Genomic DNA, 17157 nt, shown 5'->3' with positions numbered 1-17157 from the left:
GATGTGTGTGCGTCTTGCAAAGGACCCGAGGTGTTGGACATGCAGGGGGTTTCTGAACACACACCCCTGGAGGCGGGGATGCTGTCACAGTCCCTAGGCCCCGCTGGCCAGGTGGAAAGCCCCAGCCCACCCCTGCCTCAGTTTCTTGTCATTGTCATTCTGTTTTGTTTCTGCTATTCACTCCAGGGCCCGCCTTGGGAAAAGGAAACCGAAACTGAAGCTGAATTCGGCTACTGTGTGGCTGGCTCCCCGACACCGCCCTCTGACGTGATTGCTCAGGCTTTGAAAGGGCTGAGCTGCCACGGCTGGAGAAGAGCTGAGAGCGGAGAGGCAGCCAACCGGTGCTTGCAGAGGACCTGGCGCCAGGGCCCACAGCCATGGTGAGGCGGGTTAGACAAGTGGGGCAGGTGGGCTCGTACCCCTCCCCCTGGTGGCATCTCCCAGGGGCGGAACACCTACATGTGCAAGGCAGGCAGAGCTGCTCAGAACCCCCAGGTTCTTAAGCGTGAGGGGAGGGACAGGGCTCCTTCTGACAGCAGGGTCTGGGTCCTCAGAGGTGGGTTCTGCCCAGTGGGCAACCCTGAGATCCCTTGGGATCAGCACAGGGGGGCGTCTTAGCAGGTGAAGGGAGGCAACATGATGGTTGTGGGTGGTGACTATTCTTCTAGAAATGCCCGCATGCACTCTCCAGCACCTGGCGTCCCCCTCCTGGTGGGAGGGGAGGCTGGAGAGGAGGGGGCAGTATCACGGGGTCTAGCAGCTTGCCCCACTGCCAGTGTCACGCGTGCAGTGCTCCCAGAACTGGTGCCAGGGTCTCTGAGCCTGTGTGATGCCCACAGGGTAGGAACCTGAAGGTGAAGATGCTCGGGGGCCAGGAGATCCTGGTGCCCCTGAGGGACTCCATGCTGTCATCTGAGCTGAAGCAGCAGATCACCCAGCAGATCGGCGTGCCCGCCTTCCAGCAGCTACTTGTCCACCAGGACACTCGCAAGGTGCTGCAGGATGGGGTGCCCCTGGTCTGCCAGGGCCTGGGCCCCGACAGCACCGTCCTGCTGATGGTGCAGAGCTGCAAAGACCCCCTGAGCATCCTGGTGAGGAATAACAAGGGTCGCAGCAGCTCCTACGTGGTCCGGCTGACGCAGAGGGTGGCCGAGCTCAAGCTGCAAGTGTGCCAAAAGGAGCACGTGCAAGCCGACCAGTTCTGGCTGAGCTTCGAGGGGAAGCCCATGGAGGACGCGCACCAGCTGGGGGAGTACGGCCTCACCACCATGTGCACCGTGTTCATGAATCTGCGCCTGCGGGGGGGCGGGGCAGGGCCAGGAGGGCCGCGGGGAGGGCGCCCCACTGAGCACCAGGAATACAGTTGTAGCACCCTCTGTAGCACCATTCTGCACCCTTCTGGTGAGATTGGGGGAGGGGTGGAGGAGGGAGTGGTAAGAGGGGACCCAGGGTCGCTGGGGGAATCAGCAGGCTAGGGTGGCCAAGTTAAGGGACAAGCCTAGTGGGATCAAAATGGTGACCTCCGCCTGCCCCCAGAGAAACTGAAGGTGTGTCCCCACATCTTTGGGAAATTAACTTCTAGAGAAATAAAAAGAGGCATATCTGCTGGAGCCTATCGCTGTCTTCACATTGAGCCATGGTCAGCCCCTGCCTGCACAACTGGTCCCCACTCCTCACATCTGGGTCAGCAGGTAGCACAGGGAGGGGAAGGCCTGGCGAGGTCCCAAAGGCCACAAGGCGAGTGTCCCTGGAGGCGGTGAGTCCGTAGGGCCTGCCTGGGCCAGTTGTGAGGGAGGCTTCCCCACACCAGCTGGGGTCTGGGGGCCTCTTGACCCTCCAGGAACCATCAGCCTACACTGTCCAGCCTGCATTGGTCTGGGGAAGAGTGGTGACAGGGCCTTGGGCACTCACATCACCATCAGGGCGAGCTGCTGAATCAGCAAATACGCCCTCCTTCAGGGTTCAGTTCATGAAGGGGCCACAGCCAGTAGGTGAGGGGGTACCTGGGATAGGGGTTCCTCCCATCCACGTGGAAGAGTTTGTCCCAGATAGGGGGCACCTAATTTGGCAAAACTACAGCCACTTCCACACCGGATGCATTTTTCTGTGCCAGTTTTCCACATGAGCCACTCGGGAGCCAGGCTGAGTCAGCCTTAGACACGGGTGGGGGGGTGGGGGGGTGCGGGGGAGCATAGAATGTACACCTCTCTGGGCCAAAGTCCATGACTCTGGGGACACTCAGTCCTCAGCCTTCAGACTATTCAGTGGCATTTGGCTGCAGACCCAGAAGCCCCCTTTGTGGTCTGTGGGGGTCCGTATCTGAGCTGGGGGACCCCCCAGGTCTGGCTTACCTGTGACAAATATGTGTAGACATGCAGGTGTGTGGGGGGGAGGGCTCCTGGCTCCAACCTCATTTCCTGGGCCCCCAACCTCACCTCTTTGTCATACTGTAACTTAACAAGTGTAAGCACACCCCCTCGGTGCCACCCTCCTTTCTTGAACCCCCCCCACCAGGGTCTAGGCGACGTAGGGTCCCCCGAGGGGCCTCTGCTGCTGCTCACCCTTCATTGCCTCCAGCTCAGAGGTCCGTGGCTGGCGTGGGTGAGGGGATGTGCGGCAGACCCGGCCCTGGAGGGACAGAGGGATCTCCTCTCCCTCCCCACCCCCACCATCTTCAGCTAGGTCGGGGTCTAATCTGGACCCTCTGGGTCTCGGTTTACCCGCCTGGACCCTGTGGGAATGTCTGGAGAAGCGCCTTGGGGGAGCTGGGGAGGGGGCGTGGCTGGCCGTCCACCGCAGACGCAATCGCCGCCTCGGACAGCAGGGGGAGCCCGCAGCCCTGCAGAGGGGCCGGAGCTGACCCGGGACCGAGAGGTGGGCGGGTCTGCGCTCCGTTGCGACCAATCGCCGCAGCCCCCGGCCCGCATTGGTCCCGGCAGGCCGGGGGTCCCGGGCCGGCCGAGCTTCCGTCCCCAGGTCCAGCGAGGGGCTGGGGTCCCCCGTCAGGTTCCTCCTGCCGGGGGAGGGGCACAGCCCTGCAGGGCTCGAGGGGCGGCGGGGCCCCGGATCTGGCAGCCCCTCCCCGCGGCCGGGGAGCCCCCGCCGCCCCAGCCCCGGCGCAGCCTGGAGCCCCTTGGAAGTCCCGTCACGTCGCTTCCAGATTATGCATTAACCCGATTTCAGCCGCATTTCCTGGCGGGGGTGGGGAACGTCCGCGCAGGCGGGGGAGGGGCGTCCGTGGGGGTGCGCCGCAGCAGGGAGAGCACCCTCGATCCCGCCCTGCCCCCGCCTCTCGGCCGGGCCAGGCCCATCACCCACATTGGCCCGACCCAGACTGGCCCTCTCCCTCCCCCAGCCAGGCCTCCGCCCGGCGCCGCCGTCCCGGCGCTTTGTTCGCGGCCGCCGCGGGTCGCAGGGCGCCGGGCGGGCCGGGGGCGGGCGCGGGCGGGCCGGGGCGGGGGGGAGGAGGGAAGGGGGTGGTGCTGCCCCCGGTCCCGCCCCCGGCCCGCCCCCGCGCCGCCCGCGCTCCCGCCGCCTCCCAGGAGCTGCGTCCCGTCCTGTCCAGTCCAGTCCCTGGCGCGGCCCGGCCCGTGAGCTTGCTCCGGCCGCCTTCCGCCGTCCTCCGCCCGCGCCATGGCCAGCCTGCGGCCGTCCGGCCAGGCTCCTCTGCAGCCACTGCTGCTGCTCCTGGTGGTGGCCGCGCGCGCCCTGCCCGGCGCCGACGGGACGTGCCCCGAACGCGCGCTGGAGAGGCGGGAGGAGGAGGCGAACGTGGTGCTCACCGGCACCGTGGAGGAGATCCTCAACGTGGACCCGGTGCAGCACACGTACTCGTGCAAGGTGGGCCCCCGCGTGACCCCCGGGACCCTGAGCCCCCTTCGGACCGTCCTGGAAGCCTGGGTTGGGGGCCTCTCCCCCGCGATCCCGGCCCCCTAGCCCGGAGGTCCTGCCATCGCGACGCCGGCCGCCCCGCTGAGACCCCCGCCCCGGGCCGTGGGAACGAGCCCCAGACGCTCCGCAGCGCCCGCGCCCGCTCCCTTGGCGACCGCCAACCCCCGCGTGGGGCGCCGGGTCTGGGAAAACTCGCGAGCGCTGGAGGGAAAGTTCTTGCGGTGCCGCTGCCATCCCGCCTCGCGGTGCCCAGGCCCCGGAGACCTGATCGTGTCTGCCCCTTCAACCCAAGCCCCCTCCCTTACTGGAAACAAGTGCGCCTCCCCGCAGGGAGAATGTTCCGCTACCGCACCCCCTACCCACCGGCCAAAGAAAAGGAACAGGGACGAGGGGAGGTGACGCTTTCTGCTTGGGGTGGAGGTGGGGTTTTGGCCTGTGGTCAGTGCTGTCGCCCCCCCCCCAGAGGCGAGAAGGGGTGGTCAGGAGAGAGTGGAGGGGTGCACATCTTATCTCCCAACCCCAGGGCTCCTGGTGGGGCATGCTGCAGTGATGGGTTTGGGGGCCGGAGCAGAGAAGTGGGCGGGGCCGTTGCTGAGCCTCAAGTGTCGGGGTGCAGGGCAGGTGCCCCATCCTGCTCCTGAGAGACCTGGATCTCCCCCGGCCACAGGGAGGGAGAACTTGCCTGGCCTCTCCTTCAGTTGGATCTGGGAGCCCCCTGGGATAGGTCTAGTGGGGTTTTTCCCACAATCTGTTCCTAGGGAGGGCTCAAGGGACCCAGGGCCCTGCCCCCCTCTGGCCCCTAAAACTACCTCCCCGACCAGAAATCGGATCATTCCTCTTCCGTGGAGATGGGGCGGGGTGGCAGCTTCTTTCAGCCTGGCCTGTGCGGGCTACAGCTGGGATCCCCCGCCGGGCCCCCTCCCCTCCACCACCGCCAGGGCACTTTGCCAAGTCCCTGCAGGATTTTCCCGACTTCCTCCCCGCTGCTCCTGGGTGTGGCTGGGGTGGGGGGAGGCGATGAAAGCCACCCAGCCCTCCCCTGCTAGCTGTCGTCCTTCTAGAGCCTACTGTGTGTCTAGGGGTGGGGGGGCGGGAGTTGGCCAAGGCTCCCCCACCTCCCCATGGCCACTGGAGTGTGGAGGGAGTCCCTGCAGATTTCTCAGACCCGAGGCTCCCAGCAGGGGCAGGCAGGTGGACGGGCCACCATTGTCTTTCATTCCCCATTCTGGAAGTCCTGGCTCCCCAGAGCTCCCGAGGAAAGGGGTGTCTTCCCAGGTGCAGCATGCATGGGCACGTATCCCCATGGACCTTTTCCTTTAGGACCGCCTGTTCTGACTGCAGCCCTCCTCCCCCCACCCCCAGCAGGCCGTGGGCGTCCCAGGGCCTGGTTTGTCAGAGCAGGTACCCTCAGGGCTCCAAGAGCAGAGTGGGGAGGGTGGGGCTGCCCTGTGCTGCCCAGGCTTGATTTTGAGGTTCACAGGCTGCCTTGACCGCACGCACTGTAGGAGCCTTGCAGGAGGAGGGTGTTTCACCTGCCGGGGGGCATGGTGTCTTTGCCCACCCACAGGGCTGCATGGAGCCCAGCTGGCCCAGAGCCCTGAGCTCAGAGCTCATCACCCTGAAACTTCATCATCCACCTTAGCTGCTCCTGGCTCTGCCCATACAGAATGGCCGGAGCAGTGGGTGGGACGATAGGGAGAGTGGGGCACGGAAGGCAGGCACCCCAGCCGGCTGGGTCCCCTTCCCGTAACCAGCCTGAGCCGAGAAGGACGTTGTTGGAATTGGGGTGGCTGGGGGTTGGGGGGCTGCTTCTGTTTGCAGGCCAGGTGTCCTAGTGTGTGACACACACGGGTGGGCAGTGGCATCCATCGTGTGTGTGCCTCCCTGCAGCTTCCTCCTGGGGGGCTGACCCAAAGATCTCCACACATCTGCCCAGGGTTTGGGTCTATCTACTCTGGACATCTGGCCTGAGCAAGTGAGGTGGGAAGAGAGGAAAAAGCCCAGGTGTCAGCCTCTGCGGCCACCCCTCCCCAGTGGGAAGAGGACCACTGACACCTGCGCACCCCCGTGTCCACCCCAGGTTCGGGTCTGGCGGTACTTGAAGGGCAAAGATGTGGTGGCCCAGGAGAGCCTGCTGGACGGAGGCAACAAGGTGGTGATTGGCGGCTTCGGAGACCCCCTCATCTGTGACAACCAGGTGTCCACTGGGGACACCAGGATCTTCTTTGTGAACCCAGCCCCGCCGTACCTGTGGCCGGCCCACAAGAATGAGCTGATGCTCAACTCCAGCCTCATGCGCATCACCCTGCGGAACCTGGAGGAGGTGGAACACTGCGTGGAAGGTGCGTGAAGGGGCAGAGCAGGGGAGGCACCGTGGGGGCAGGAGAGAGTTTGCTGGCGGCAAGAGCACTTGGCATCTCGTGGTGCAACCTCCTTTTCTGAGTCCCAGCTCCCTGGCTTCCCAGCCGTCTCAGCTCCAATCTCTGATATAAGCAGCGCTCCCCACCCTGGCCCTGGAGATGCCACCACTTTTTGTCTTGGAGCCAAGCGAGTCCCAGCCCTGCAAAGGGACAGGCCTCCTCTCTCTTCCCCTCCCCCTCCGTAGTTCTGCACGCCCCTTCCTGCAGTTCCCTGTTCTAGGAGAGAGGCTGGGACCAGGTGAATGAACATCAGTTGTTTGTGTTCTGCAGAAGCCCAAACATCTGTTTAGACAGGGCCCAGATGTTGAGCAAACCCGTTGGGGTGGGGCTTAAGGGTTGTGCTGGAGGTGGGGCTACCCCACCGTGTGTTCCAAGGGGCCTGTCATTTCTGGGAGGGGCAGTTATGTGGAGTGGGCTGCTTCCAGGAGTTTGAGTGGGTGTGGGATCCCCTCACAGAGGTACAGAACCTCTCCTTGTCTGCCCTCCCCATGCGTCCGTTCTGAATGGCCCAAGAGCATCCCTCCCTCACCCCAGCCTCTGAGAGGTGAGCAGGAATCACATGACCAGGGCTCACCCACCCACCTCAGCCCAGGCGAATCCCAGCTGGGGGCTGAGATCCATGGCTGAGGAACGTAGCAGGGAGAACATAGGAACTGCCTGTCGCCCTCACATCCTGTCTGTCCCCTCATGGCTGCCTGGGAAGGGATGTACCGGAGAGGGCGGAGAGAGGAGAGAATGCTTCCTCCCAGGGCAGTGGGAAGGGTCCTTGACTTCCTGTCCTGGGAAGGTGACCCTGTCCCTCTGATTTGCTCTGTTGGCCAGCAGGGAAGTTCCATCTTCCACCCAACTTACTGCTGTGGTGCTGGCTTGGCTTTTGCGGGGTCCTGGGTGGTAGACTGTGCAGGGCGAGGGGCAGGACCTGAAGTGGGGAGCCCTGTAGCATCCTGCGCGGCCTGTAGTCCATTGCTCCTGGGGCTGTGTCCAGGGTCCCAGCCTGCAACGTCATACAGAGAGGCCGGCGGGGCTGTGTCACTGGTCCCTTGCATCACCAGCTTAGCTGAGGAGGTCCCAGCATGGCCCTCCCACCAGGTGAGGACTGGAGACCCTGGCCCTGCTCTGGAAGCTTGTGGTCTAGGGAAGAGATGGGAGGGTGGCATGGAGATGGGGCAGGCTGTGGGGTGTGATGCCCAGTCTTGAAACATGAGTTGGGGGCTAAGGAGAGGGTCAGGGCACAGAGAGCCCCCATTTCTGCAAGATCAAGAAGGCACATCACTAACTCTGCAGCTGGACGGGTCCAGCCTGAGGGTCCACGACTCGGTAACTGAGCCCTTCTGTGGGGTCAGAGGGCATGTGGCAGGAGGGCCACCCCAGGCAGAACAAGATTTGCCATCTTGCCAGATCCTGCTCTACCCAGGCCAGGCCCTGGTTCCGGATACATCAGGCTGGGCAGAGGGACACCTGGAAAGGAGGGCCCACAGGGAGAGCTCCCAGCGAGACTTCACCTTCTGTGTGCCGGCTGCCCAGGATAGGGACCGGGCTAGGCCCCCAGCTCCAGTTGGGCCGGTGGGGGAGGGTGGTGCTGGGACCCACAGGCCAGTGTGTAGCAATGGGGTGAGCACCCAGAAGGGGCCGAGGCCACCAGAGTCTTCTGGGGTGGGCCTGCCAGGAGGAGGGTCTTGGGGAAGGAGGTTCATGGAGAGAAAAGGAAAGGAAGTAGCCTTGACTGTAGCTTGGAGCCTTGTGGTAGAGCCAGGGTGGAGGGGAAGCCCCCAGGGAGGGGAGGGGCCCAGAGTGAGAAGCTTGGGGTCCACTGCAAGGGGCCAGGGAGCCCTGGAAGTTTTGAGCCCATGACACGGATCCCTTCTTTGGAAGCAAACTGGGGCACCTTGAGGAGCAGGGGCTGCGGGCAGGGTGGGTGCATCCCAGGGACCCCAGTTAGATGGGGGTGCCTCCCCCTTGAGCCTCCCGAAGGCCTGAGGCAAAAGGCCCCCTGGAGCTGGGGCCGGGCTTGGGGAAGAGACAGTCCTCTCCCCACCTGCCCCAGCAAGGTGCGGCTGGGAGGAGGGCCCGCCTTCCACTCTGTGGGAGATAAGGGCCTCAAACCCCACTCCAGGCTCTCCAGGGAGACAAGGCCTCACCCTAGTGGGGGGTTAGGGTTAGGGATGGGCAGGGCTTGAACTAAGATGACCCCTCCCTGTCTGATTCTGACCCTGTTCTGTTCCTGGGAGCCCACAGCTGCCCCTGCCCCACAGGGCCCAGAGTGAAGGCCACTGATTTGTGGAGGTGACCCCAAGACCACCCAAGACCCCTGTCTCTAACACACCTCTCCCCGGCCCCCAAAAGGCCCACAGCCGCGAAGGTCAGGGGCACATCCTGCCAGGCCCACCTCCCTGGATGCCCCCAGCTCATCCCCACCTGGGCCCCAGCTCTACTGGGACTACCTTCCTCAGTTTCTCCCCCAGGGCCTGCAGGGTCTTCCTGGCTCTGGGCCCCTTCCCCAGCCTCCAGCCCCCAGGAAGCTCCTCCCCAATCCTCCGCCTGGGGAGCCACATTCCGAGCATAACTGAGACAGGTATGTGTCCCTCCCTCTGCGCCACCTGTGGGTGAGGGAGACGATGCTCTGCTTCAGAGCAGCCTCTTCAGGAAGGAGCCCCTCGCCCCCTGCTTTGTCAGGGAAGTGGCCTGGCCTCTTCCAGTGCCAGCCGCCCACGCACCATGAGCCTGCCCAGGCTGGAAGCTGAGCAGGCATCTCCTCCAGGCTTCAGCCACTTTGCCCTGGTCTGGGCAGCACCCATACACTCCCACCACCCTCCCCTCCCCCACCTTATGAAGACTGGTCCTGGGGCCCCCTGAAGCCCCTAGGAGGGATGCAGGCCTGGGGCCCTTCCCCAGGCCTTTCCCTGCCCACTAGGAGCCAGGAGCAGAGAAAGGAAGTGTTGTCTGCCCTCTCCAGGTCTGGCACAGGGACAGGGTCGGTGAGTCTGGCTGTGGCCCAGCTCAGCCCTGCCCAGCCCTGAAGCCCGGGGTCCTGGCGGCCGTGGCCTAGCCTGGCCAGCCTGATTCCAGTGAGCACCCTCCCTCCCTTCCTCCCTGCCAGGCCAGCCTTCTAGGGCCTTTGGGAAGGCAGTCCTATGTAGCTCAGGCTGGAGAGGTGCTGGGTCCCGGGCCAGCCTGGCACTGGTGCAGGCGCTATGGCCTCGGAGCTGGATGTGGACTGCAGACACCCCCAGACAGGGACTGGCTCTCCCTGAAGCAGGGCGGGGGCAGGTAGAAGTCCAGAGGGAGTTTCCTGGGCGGGCTCCCTCTGCTGTCTGGCACTTAGCTTCTGTACCCCCAAGTCCTCTGAGCCTGTCCTACTCCCGCCACATTCCTCCCTGAGGTGGGAGGTGGCTGCTTCCTGTCCCTGTTTCCCTCTTCCAGACTGTAGGTTCTCACCCCACCCCTCCAGACCCGCCTAGCGCCCTCGGCCCCTCCCCCAGGCAGGCCCAGGCTGGAGGCTGCCCGCCCAGGCTTTCTCCTTCCTTCCAGCAGCCAGGGGTGGGGCATCAGCTCAGGTGGGGTGTGACCGCCCCCCCCACCCCGCCCGCCTGTCCTCTCCCCACCTGGGGGTCCGTGGTAGATAGTCAGCGCTAGAATGGACCTGTGTCGCCTTTGTCTTCCCCTGGGCCCACGGTGGGCTGGCTGGTGTCCTCCCTGGGGCAGCCCCAGGGGGCTTGGGTGGGGGGCTGCTCCTGAAACCAAAGGCCTTTGGATCCAGTCCCTTCACTGCGCCAGACTGAGCTAGTGGAAACAGCTTTTGGCTTTTTCCAGACCCCACCCCATCCCCCTGCTCCACACCCAGAGAACAGCCCTGGTCTCCATTCTCCCCTGCAGATTGGAAATGCAAAAAAAAAAGTTGTTTTGAAACTGTCCTCCCCTCTCCCGCTGTCTATACTGGCCTCCCCCAGGGTGCTGGACAGAGTGGATTCCGGTGGGGCCTGCCTGTGCCCTTACAGCATCTCTGGGGGTGCTGGGACCCACGTGCACAGAGGAGAAATTAGATTCACCTGGTCAGGGCTAGCTGGCCCAGGTGTGGGGCTACATCCCCCTGCCCCGCCAGTCCTACAGGCTGAGGTGGGGGGAGTGTAGAGGGTGGCATGGGGCTGCCAGGTAAGGTTAGCAGGGGAGTGGGCCCAGACTTCAGGGCCATGGATCTAGCCAGAGGTCACTCTCACCATCACCCTGCTACAGTCAGGCCTCCTCCAGCCTGCTTTGCTTCCTTCCTAAATGGTTAATTCTCCCCAGCCCCCTGAGAAGCAAAGCCTGCCCCCACCCCCATCACCACAGGAAGGTGGAAAACAGCTGCAGAAACAGGCCTCGCTCCTGCCCCTGCACCTGCCCCAGCCCTTTGCCTCCACCTGCAGGCTCCAGGCCAACTGCCCTCCCTCCCCCCACAAGTTCTACCCTTGCCTAGAGGCCTGGGGCAGGGGGCGGGGGGGGATGAAAGCTGGGCTCCGTCTCCTGTCCTGCTCTGCTGGCCCCAGCCGCCCCCCCACCATTGAGATAGGGGAACCATGGCTCCCCACACAGGCCCCCAAGGCCCAGCCGGGCTGGGGGCTGCAGGCACAATCACTGAAATAGCCCCAGTAACCCTTGACACCCCAGAGTCCCAGAGAGTGCCCGCCTCTCATTGAAGAGCAACAGGGATCTCAGAAATGAGACAGCACCCTAGTGACAAGCACCCTGGTGACACTGATGCAGCTCATCAGAGGGCACTGTGCCCCCACGGGCTACACTGGGGCTCAGGAGGGATCACGTTCCAGTCCCAGGCTGCGGCTGGGAGCCGGGCAGGGGTGACTAGGCCTCTGGTGGAGTTTCCAGTGGGGAGGGAAGCTCCCCTAGAAGGGGCCTCTCCCCCCAGAGCAGATCCTGAGAACTTCCTCTGAGGAAGGCCCCCTGCCAGGGGCTGCTTACAGCTGGACCTGGGAAGGGGAAGATGGCCCCTCCCATTCCCCTCCCCACCAGGGCATAGAGGCATGGGAGGGGCCGGCTCTGTGTCCTCCCAGGCAGCCTGCTGTTAACAGCTGTGTGGCCTGCACGTGTGCACGTGTGCCTGCAGCCTCAGGTGTACCAACCGGCACACGATTCTGATTGAAACCCCAGCTGGGCTGTGGTTCCTGCCACCCTTGGATCAGCCTGGGGAGGGGACCCTGCAGGTGCTCTGCCAGCGGGCTGGTAGCAGGCAACCTTGGCTTGTGTCCCTGGGGGCCTGGGAACAGGGCTCCAGCCCTCTGCTCTCATATGGCTCCCATCTCCTGCCTGCTGCCCCAGTGTCCAGCTATGTCCTCCTCCCACCCACCCCGTTCCCGGCCGAGGTCTGGGCCCCGCCTCCTGTGGGCTCTGCCTCTGGGTTTTTCAATGCCAGAGATGGAAGGACTGTGGTAGGGACAGGAAGAGTCTCTGGGGCCACTTGGATTCCCTGTCCCATCTCGTACCTGCCGGACCCTGAGTCTGGCACTGTTAGGGGTTAGGTGTGGCAAGTCAGGAGAGGCTGGTCTGCCTCTGGCCTGAGGTGGGCCTGCAGCTTCCCTGCACCTTCCATTGGCAGCTGCCTCTGGGCCGCCCCGCGCTGGCCCCGGCAGAAGCAGGCAGCCTGTCCCTCTGGCCACAGACGCGGGCTTCCCGTGCACATTAGGGTGAAATAAGAGCACAGCATCTGGGCCAGACTGTGGCCTGTCCCTGACCCATCAGTGGGGAGCAATGTACGTCCACTTCTCTCCCTGGAGGGGAGGCGGTAAGGGTCGCTAGGGTCCATTTGAGAATCCATCCATGGGTTCCTTCCTCAGCCACCTGTCCACCACGGCCCAGCAGCAGATCCTCACAGGGCCGCTGGAAGGGCTGCCACTGCCACCTGCACAGGGCCCTTCGAGGTTCTGGATGGGCTTTCCAAGGAGGCCAGGTGTGACTGTGTGTTGAGGAGCGAAGGCCAAGGGGGAAGGGTATTCCGGGCAGGAAAGGCAGCACAACAAGGTCTGAGATGCAGGGAACAGCGGGCAGTCCCTGTGGCTTGGCTGCGGGGTGGGACAAGGCAGCTGTGGGCGTGGTGCGGGCCAGAGAGCTACAGCCCACGGGCTGGAAGAGGGGGACCCTCCCCTCTGAGCAGGAGCCTTCCCACCTGACGCTGTGCCTTGGCTGCTGGTCCCGGTCACCCTCCCCCACGGGAGAAACTCCGCCTGCACCCTGGCTGCGTCTGCAATCTCCTGGTCTTCCGTCTTTGCGGCTCTCTCCTGTCTGGCCGGTCTCTCTGCCCCTTTGTCCCCTGACTTTCTGGTTCCAGTAGGTGTGTCTGTCTGTCACTCCTCTTCATCTTGACATCCAGCTGGTCAGTACCTCCAGGAAGCACCGTCCCCCAACTCAGACCGTTGTGCTGGACTGTGCATCCCTCACTGCCTGGCGTGGCCCTCAGCAGGACACAGGGTCTCCACTCACCAGGCACTGACCACACGTGGGTGCCACCCTGGCTCTTCCAGCTTTCTCTTTCCTCCCGGAGATGGGCAGGGCCTGGCCAAAAGAGGTGGATTTGGGGCTGTCCTGGAGGGGAGGGACCGAAGGCATGGATCAGCTCCACCGCGGCCCCCTTTTCTGCAGGTGCCTACCGCCCCCCTCCTCTGTTCGTCTGGCGCCCCCTGGTGGCTTCAGTCTATGTCTTGGCAGGTGTCCAGGCCCTGGACTGGGCTCCCTCCTCCCAGCGTTCCCCAGGCCGGAGGACCCGCCCATGGCCCCTGTCGCCCTGAGGCCTCACCAGCCTGGCCCCTCCTGGCCTCCTGCAGCCTCCTGAGCCCGTTCTCCCCTGGGCCTCTGTAGTTGCCTCTGTCCGGAGGTGCAAACCCCTCTCCCCATCCTTCGGGTCTCTGTACAGATAACCCCCCCACCCCCACCCCCCGACCCTCCGACCTCTAGTGCTCTCTCTGTCACAGGGTAACCTCCCAGGGTGCAGAAATCCGACCCGACTCGGGACACACCTCCTGCACTGCGCCTACCCCCGGAGGAGCTCAGACGGGCTGCTGAGGGAGGCTGGGCCCCGGGCAGGGTGAAGGCTGAGTAATGAGGGAGGAGGGAAGCCAGGGGTCAGCGGCCGCAGCTGCCGTCCAAGCCGCCAGCGGTCGCCACCCTACGAGCTGGCCCTGCTGAGCCCCGTCCCCAAACTCTCACTCAATCCCACCGCCCGGCGGCGCCGGCTAACCGGCAGAGTGTGGGCCCTGCCCGCGGGGCTGGTGGGTGGGCACACAGCCAGCGGACTCAAACCTGGGCGCCTCCCGGCCTCGGCCTCACCTGAGGCGGCGATCGGGGCCCGGGCTGGACGCCGCCTCCTTCCCAGCGGCGGGCCCGGGTCCAGCAGCGACGTCCCGCCGTGAAACGCCCATTGTCTGCTGAGGCCGAGGGGGAGGGGACGGCCGTAGCCTGAGACCAGACACCAGGAGGCCGGGGCTGGGGGAAGGGGCCGCCCTGCCCCGTCCTCTTCCCCTCCCCCACCGGGGCGGCCAGACACCTGTGACTCCGGGCCGCCTGGCGGCCGGCGCTCGACTGTTCGATGCGCTTCACACACAAGCGGGATACCCTCGAGGTCCCGGCGGTGGGGACAGGCGGACCGCGCGCTGCGCGGGACCAGCCGAGGCGCCGCCGGCCGCGAGGCCCGACATTAAAGGTGTGTGCGCACGCGCGGTGTGTGCTCGCCGCCGGGAGGGCGGTGCCGCCCCACCCCCACCCCCTCCTTGCCGGGGGAGCTGGGCCCGGCCCCTCCGGAGTGAGGGAGGGGTCATCTGCGTAAGAAAGGGGTCGGCGGGGGGCCAGTAGGTAGGACTTCCATCCTCTCTAGACTATTCCCCATCTTCCTTCTCAGGGAAGCACCTGGAGGGGCGCAACCGCACCGTGTACTTGGGGGCACGCCCAGTGTGTGCTGTGTGACTGAGGGGCAAGTTTTGCATTGCATGAGGGCGTGCAGTGTGTATGCACGCAGGTGAGTGTGTGACACCCAGTGCCTGTGCAGACTTGAGTGAGTGGGTGTACATGTATCTGCGTACGTGAGACCTGGGACATCGAGTGCGTGTGTACACATGTGAGCAGTAGCATGTTGCTGTGTGTAAGCCCAGAGGGGGGCCGATTCTTGTCTCGGAGCACCCTCTGTTCCTGGGGTCTGAGCCTGCGTGGCCTGGTCAGGGCTGAATGATTTTGAGTCTGAAGATCCCAAAATAGCCCGGGTAGCCTGAGCTCCCCTCCCCCAGCTGGCTCTGAGGCCTCAATGGCCCTTTGTCTCTCTGAAGGCATCCAAGCCCTGTGGGGGCTCAGGCTCGGGCTGAGGCTGGGAGGGACCGGGCTGCATGCGGGTCCCCTTTCCCCAGGCCAGACCTGACAGGCCTTGCGCACCGCCACCACCACCACGTGAGCCCTAAGTCCAGCCCATTTGCTGGCAGAGTCCAGGGTCTCTGCCTGGGGGAGGCCTGCCCTGCCAGCACGGGCTCCCCCTGATCCCAGGGCTTGCCCCTCCCACACTCTGGTCCCCTTGCCTCCCCTCCTCCAGCAGGGCCCACCCATGATGTCCCAAGCTGCAGTGGCAGCAGCAGACAGGGCTCCTGTGCGGGTGTGTGCTCAGTGCGTACGTCTGTGGTTTAAACCCTGGCACTGTCTGTGGGCCCCTCCCTGAGTGGAGGGATTCCAACTGCAGTCCTGGGGGCTGCAGTGAGAAGTAAATGGGAAGTGTGTCACTGCCTGGGCTCACCACACCAAGTTCTGGGCTGTGGGCCAAGCTCTGCCCGGAGGAGATAAAAAGTCAGACCCTGCCCTGGGTGCTCCAAGTCCGGGGCATTGCCACTCTCAGTGTGGTGTGGGCAGTGCCAGGGTGTGGTGAGGTGAGGTGAGGGGGTGGGAGGCTCCCCTGAGGAGACAGTGAGGCCAGCCAGGGGCAGGGTCTCCAGGTGGGCTGACAGATTGCTACTCTGTGTCCATCGCGGCCCGGGGTGGGGGGGGGACCACTTTGTGTATTGACTTTTCCTGCAAGGTTTCAGTAGACCCTCAGGTTCCAGGGCTCCAAGAGGTTTGAAGACCCCTGCTGTGGATGATTGGGGACCGGACAGGGTGGGCTGACCCTGTTAGGATTTGGTACTAGTGTGTCTGGGCGCAGGACTGAAAGGAGTCCAAGGAGATGGACCTGAAGAACTGGGTGCTGGCTGGCAGGTGCTTGACGAGCAGGGAGTGAGCGAGGTGTGTGTGGGAGGACTCCAGGGACATGTTTGTGAGGCAGCTGCACACGTGATGGGGAGGACGGGAGTCCCAGGTGGGCCGCGCGCCCTGGCCCGCTGTGACGTCAGGGTCTCGACGTTCCCGGAAGGCCTCTGGGGGGCGCTCCAGGCTTGCGGTCTGGACCTGGAGCCCCGCGACTATTTGCATAACGCTCATTTACATGGGACTCATTTGCATGATCCTGTCACCTCGCGGACGCGAGTTGGGGGTGTGCGGATGGTTTGAGGTGCTGCTGTCAGGTCCTAGGGAGGGGTGGCGCACCCTCTGAATTGAGCCCAGCCTACTCCCCACCTGTGTGTATGTACCTGGAGACGCTACCCCCACAGTGCCGGGGTCGCGCCAGCGGGGGCAGAGACATTGACACGCACACGCGGTAGCACGCAGACCGCAGCCCAGAAACCGGGTCCTTCGTGCAGGTCGATCCCCCCTGCGGGGACACAGACAGACCCTCGGACACTCCGCCGCGCCGCCGCTCACACGCACAGCCCAGCCCAGCCCAGCCGGGTGGGAGCGGGAGGGGACCCTGTCCCGCCCACCTACTCGACCCCACTCCGCAGCCCCCCACCCCGACCTCACACGTGCCTTCTCTCCAGCGCCAGCCTCCGCTCCCCCTCATCTCCGGCCCCGACCCCAGCCCCCATCCCGACCTGCACCCTCCGCAGCCCCAGCGCCCCACCTCTGCGCCCTCCCCGGCCGCCGCGCCCTTCCAGCCCCGGTGCCCCCAGCCGACCCCCAGCGCCCGCAGCCTCTGCGTTGTCTTTTGTGCCGTCGCCCTCCCGTCCTCATCCGCCTGATGCTCCTTGCGGCGCGAGCCGCGACTCCCCGCGGACGCTGGGGTCCCCGGAGGCGTCTTCCTTTGTCTCAGCTCCCCGCCCTCCCTCCGCGGCGCCCCTCGCCCCTCACTCACCGCCTCGGCCCCGGCCTGGGCGCGGGGAGCGGGCGCGGCCCTCCGCGGCCGGCTCTTTCTTCTCTCTCTCCGGAGGCGCGCTCGCCCCTCCCGCTCGCAGCCGTCGCCGCTCCCGCCTCTGTCGGGGACCGAGCAGCCGGGACCCGCCGAGTCCCGGGCGAGGGGCCGCTCGCCGCCCTTCCCACTCGGACCGACTTCTCCTGGGCGGCCGCGCGGGCACGATCCGGGGCTGCGGGACTCCCCGAGGCTGGCTCCGCGAAGCCCGAGCCCCGCGAAGAGCTGCTGGCGCCTCCGGCCCAGGCCCTGGCCGGTGTGGACGGCAGGGGTGGTGCTGGCCCTCGGTTCCTCGTCCACCTCCCTCCGAGCCCAAACTTGGGATTTCTACTCCGGGAGAATTCTGCACACCTCCCTTTATGAGCCTCAAGGGCTGTGGAGGGGGCCTGGCGCCCCCCCACTCCCCAGCTGTGACTGGAGCTGAACTTTGAGAATATAGCTGCTGTCAACTGGCCCAGGGGTCCAAGAATGGGGCGAGTGGCACCGAAGAGGCCCAAGGGCACCCCGTGAGGACCCCCACGCCTCAAGAGTGGGGGCTGAGGATCCCGGGCCATGCCTCCACTGCCGCTGGAGCGGGACCCCCGGCAGCGGCGCGGGCTCTCCCTGCTT

General features: G+C 65.1%; 2 protein-coding genes across 2 annotated transcripts in view; both read left to right on the top strand.

The window, feature by feature from the left end:
• The first annotated feature begins 207 nt into the window (after positions 1–207).
• On the top strand, positions 208–1607 carry ISG15 (ISG15 ubiquitin like modifier). Its single transcript, XM_082832322.1, has 2 exons — positions 208–380; positions 840–1607. Exons 1-2 carry the CDS (start codon positions 378–380, stop codon positions 1473–1475), a joined length of 639 nt encoding a protein of 212 aa, XP_082688448.1. The 5' UTR covers positions 208–377; the 3' UTR covers positions 1476–1607.
• Positions 1608–3605: 1998 nt separating this feature from the next.
• Positions 3606–17157, top strand: part of AGRN (agrin) — a 32495-nt gene continuing 18943 nt past the window's right edge. The window contains exons 1-2 of the mRNA XM_082833624.1: positions 3606–3840; positions 5972–6233. Of these exons, the coding sequence (XP_082689750.1) occupies positions 3634–3840; positions 5972–6233 (469 nt within the window). The 5' untranslated portion in view covers positions 3606–3633. The remainder of the gene's footprint in view (positions 3841–5971; positions 6234–17157) is intronic.

The sequence above is a fragment of the Leucopleurus acutus genome (genome assembly GCF_964270905.1).
Source record: "Leucopleurus acutus genome assembly, chromosome: 2".
In the NCBI taxonomy this organism is placed as follows: domain Eukaryota; kingdom Metazoa; phylum Chordata; class Mammalia; order Artiodactyla; family Delphinidae; genus Leucopleurus; species Leucopleurus acutus.
The sequence above is the reverse complement of the archived record's forward strand: the minus strand, read 5'-3'. Positions and strand labels throughout refer to the sequence as shown.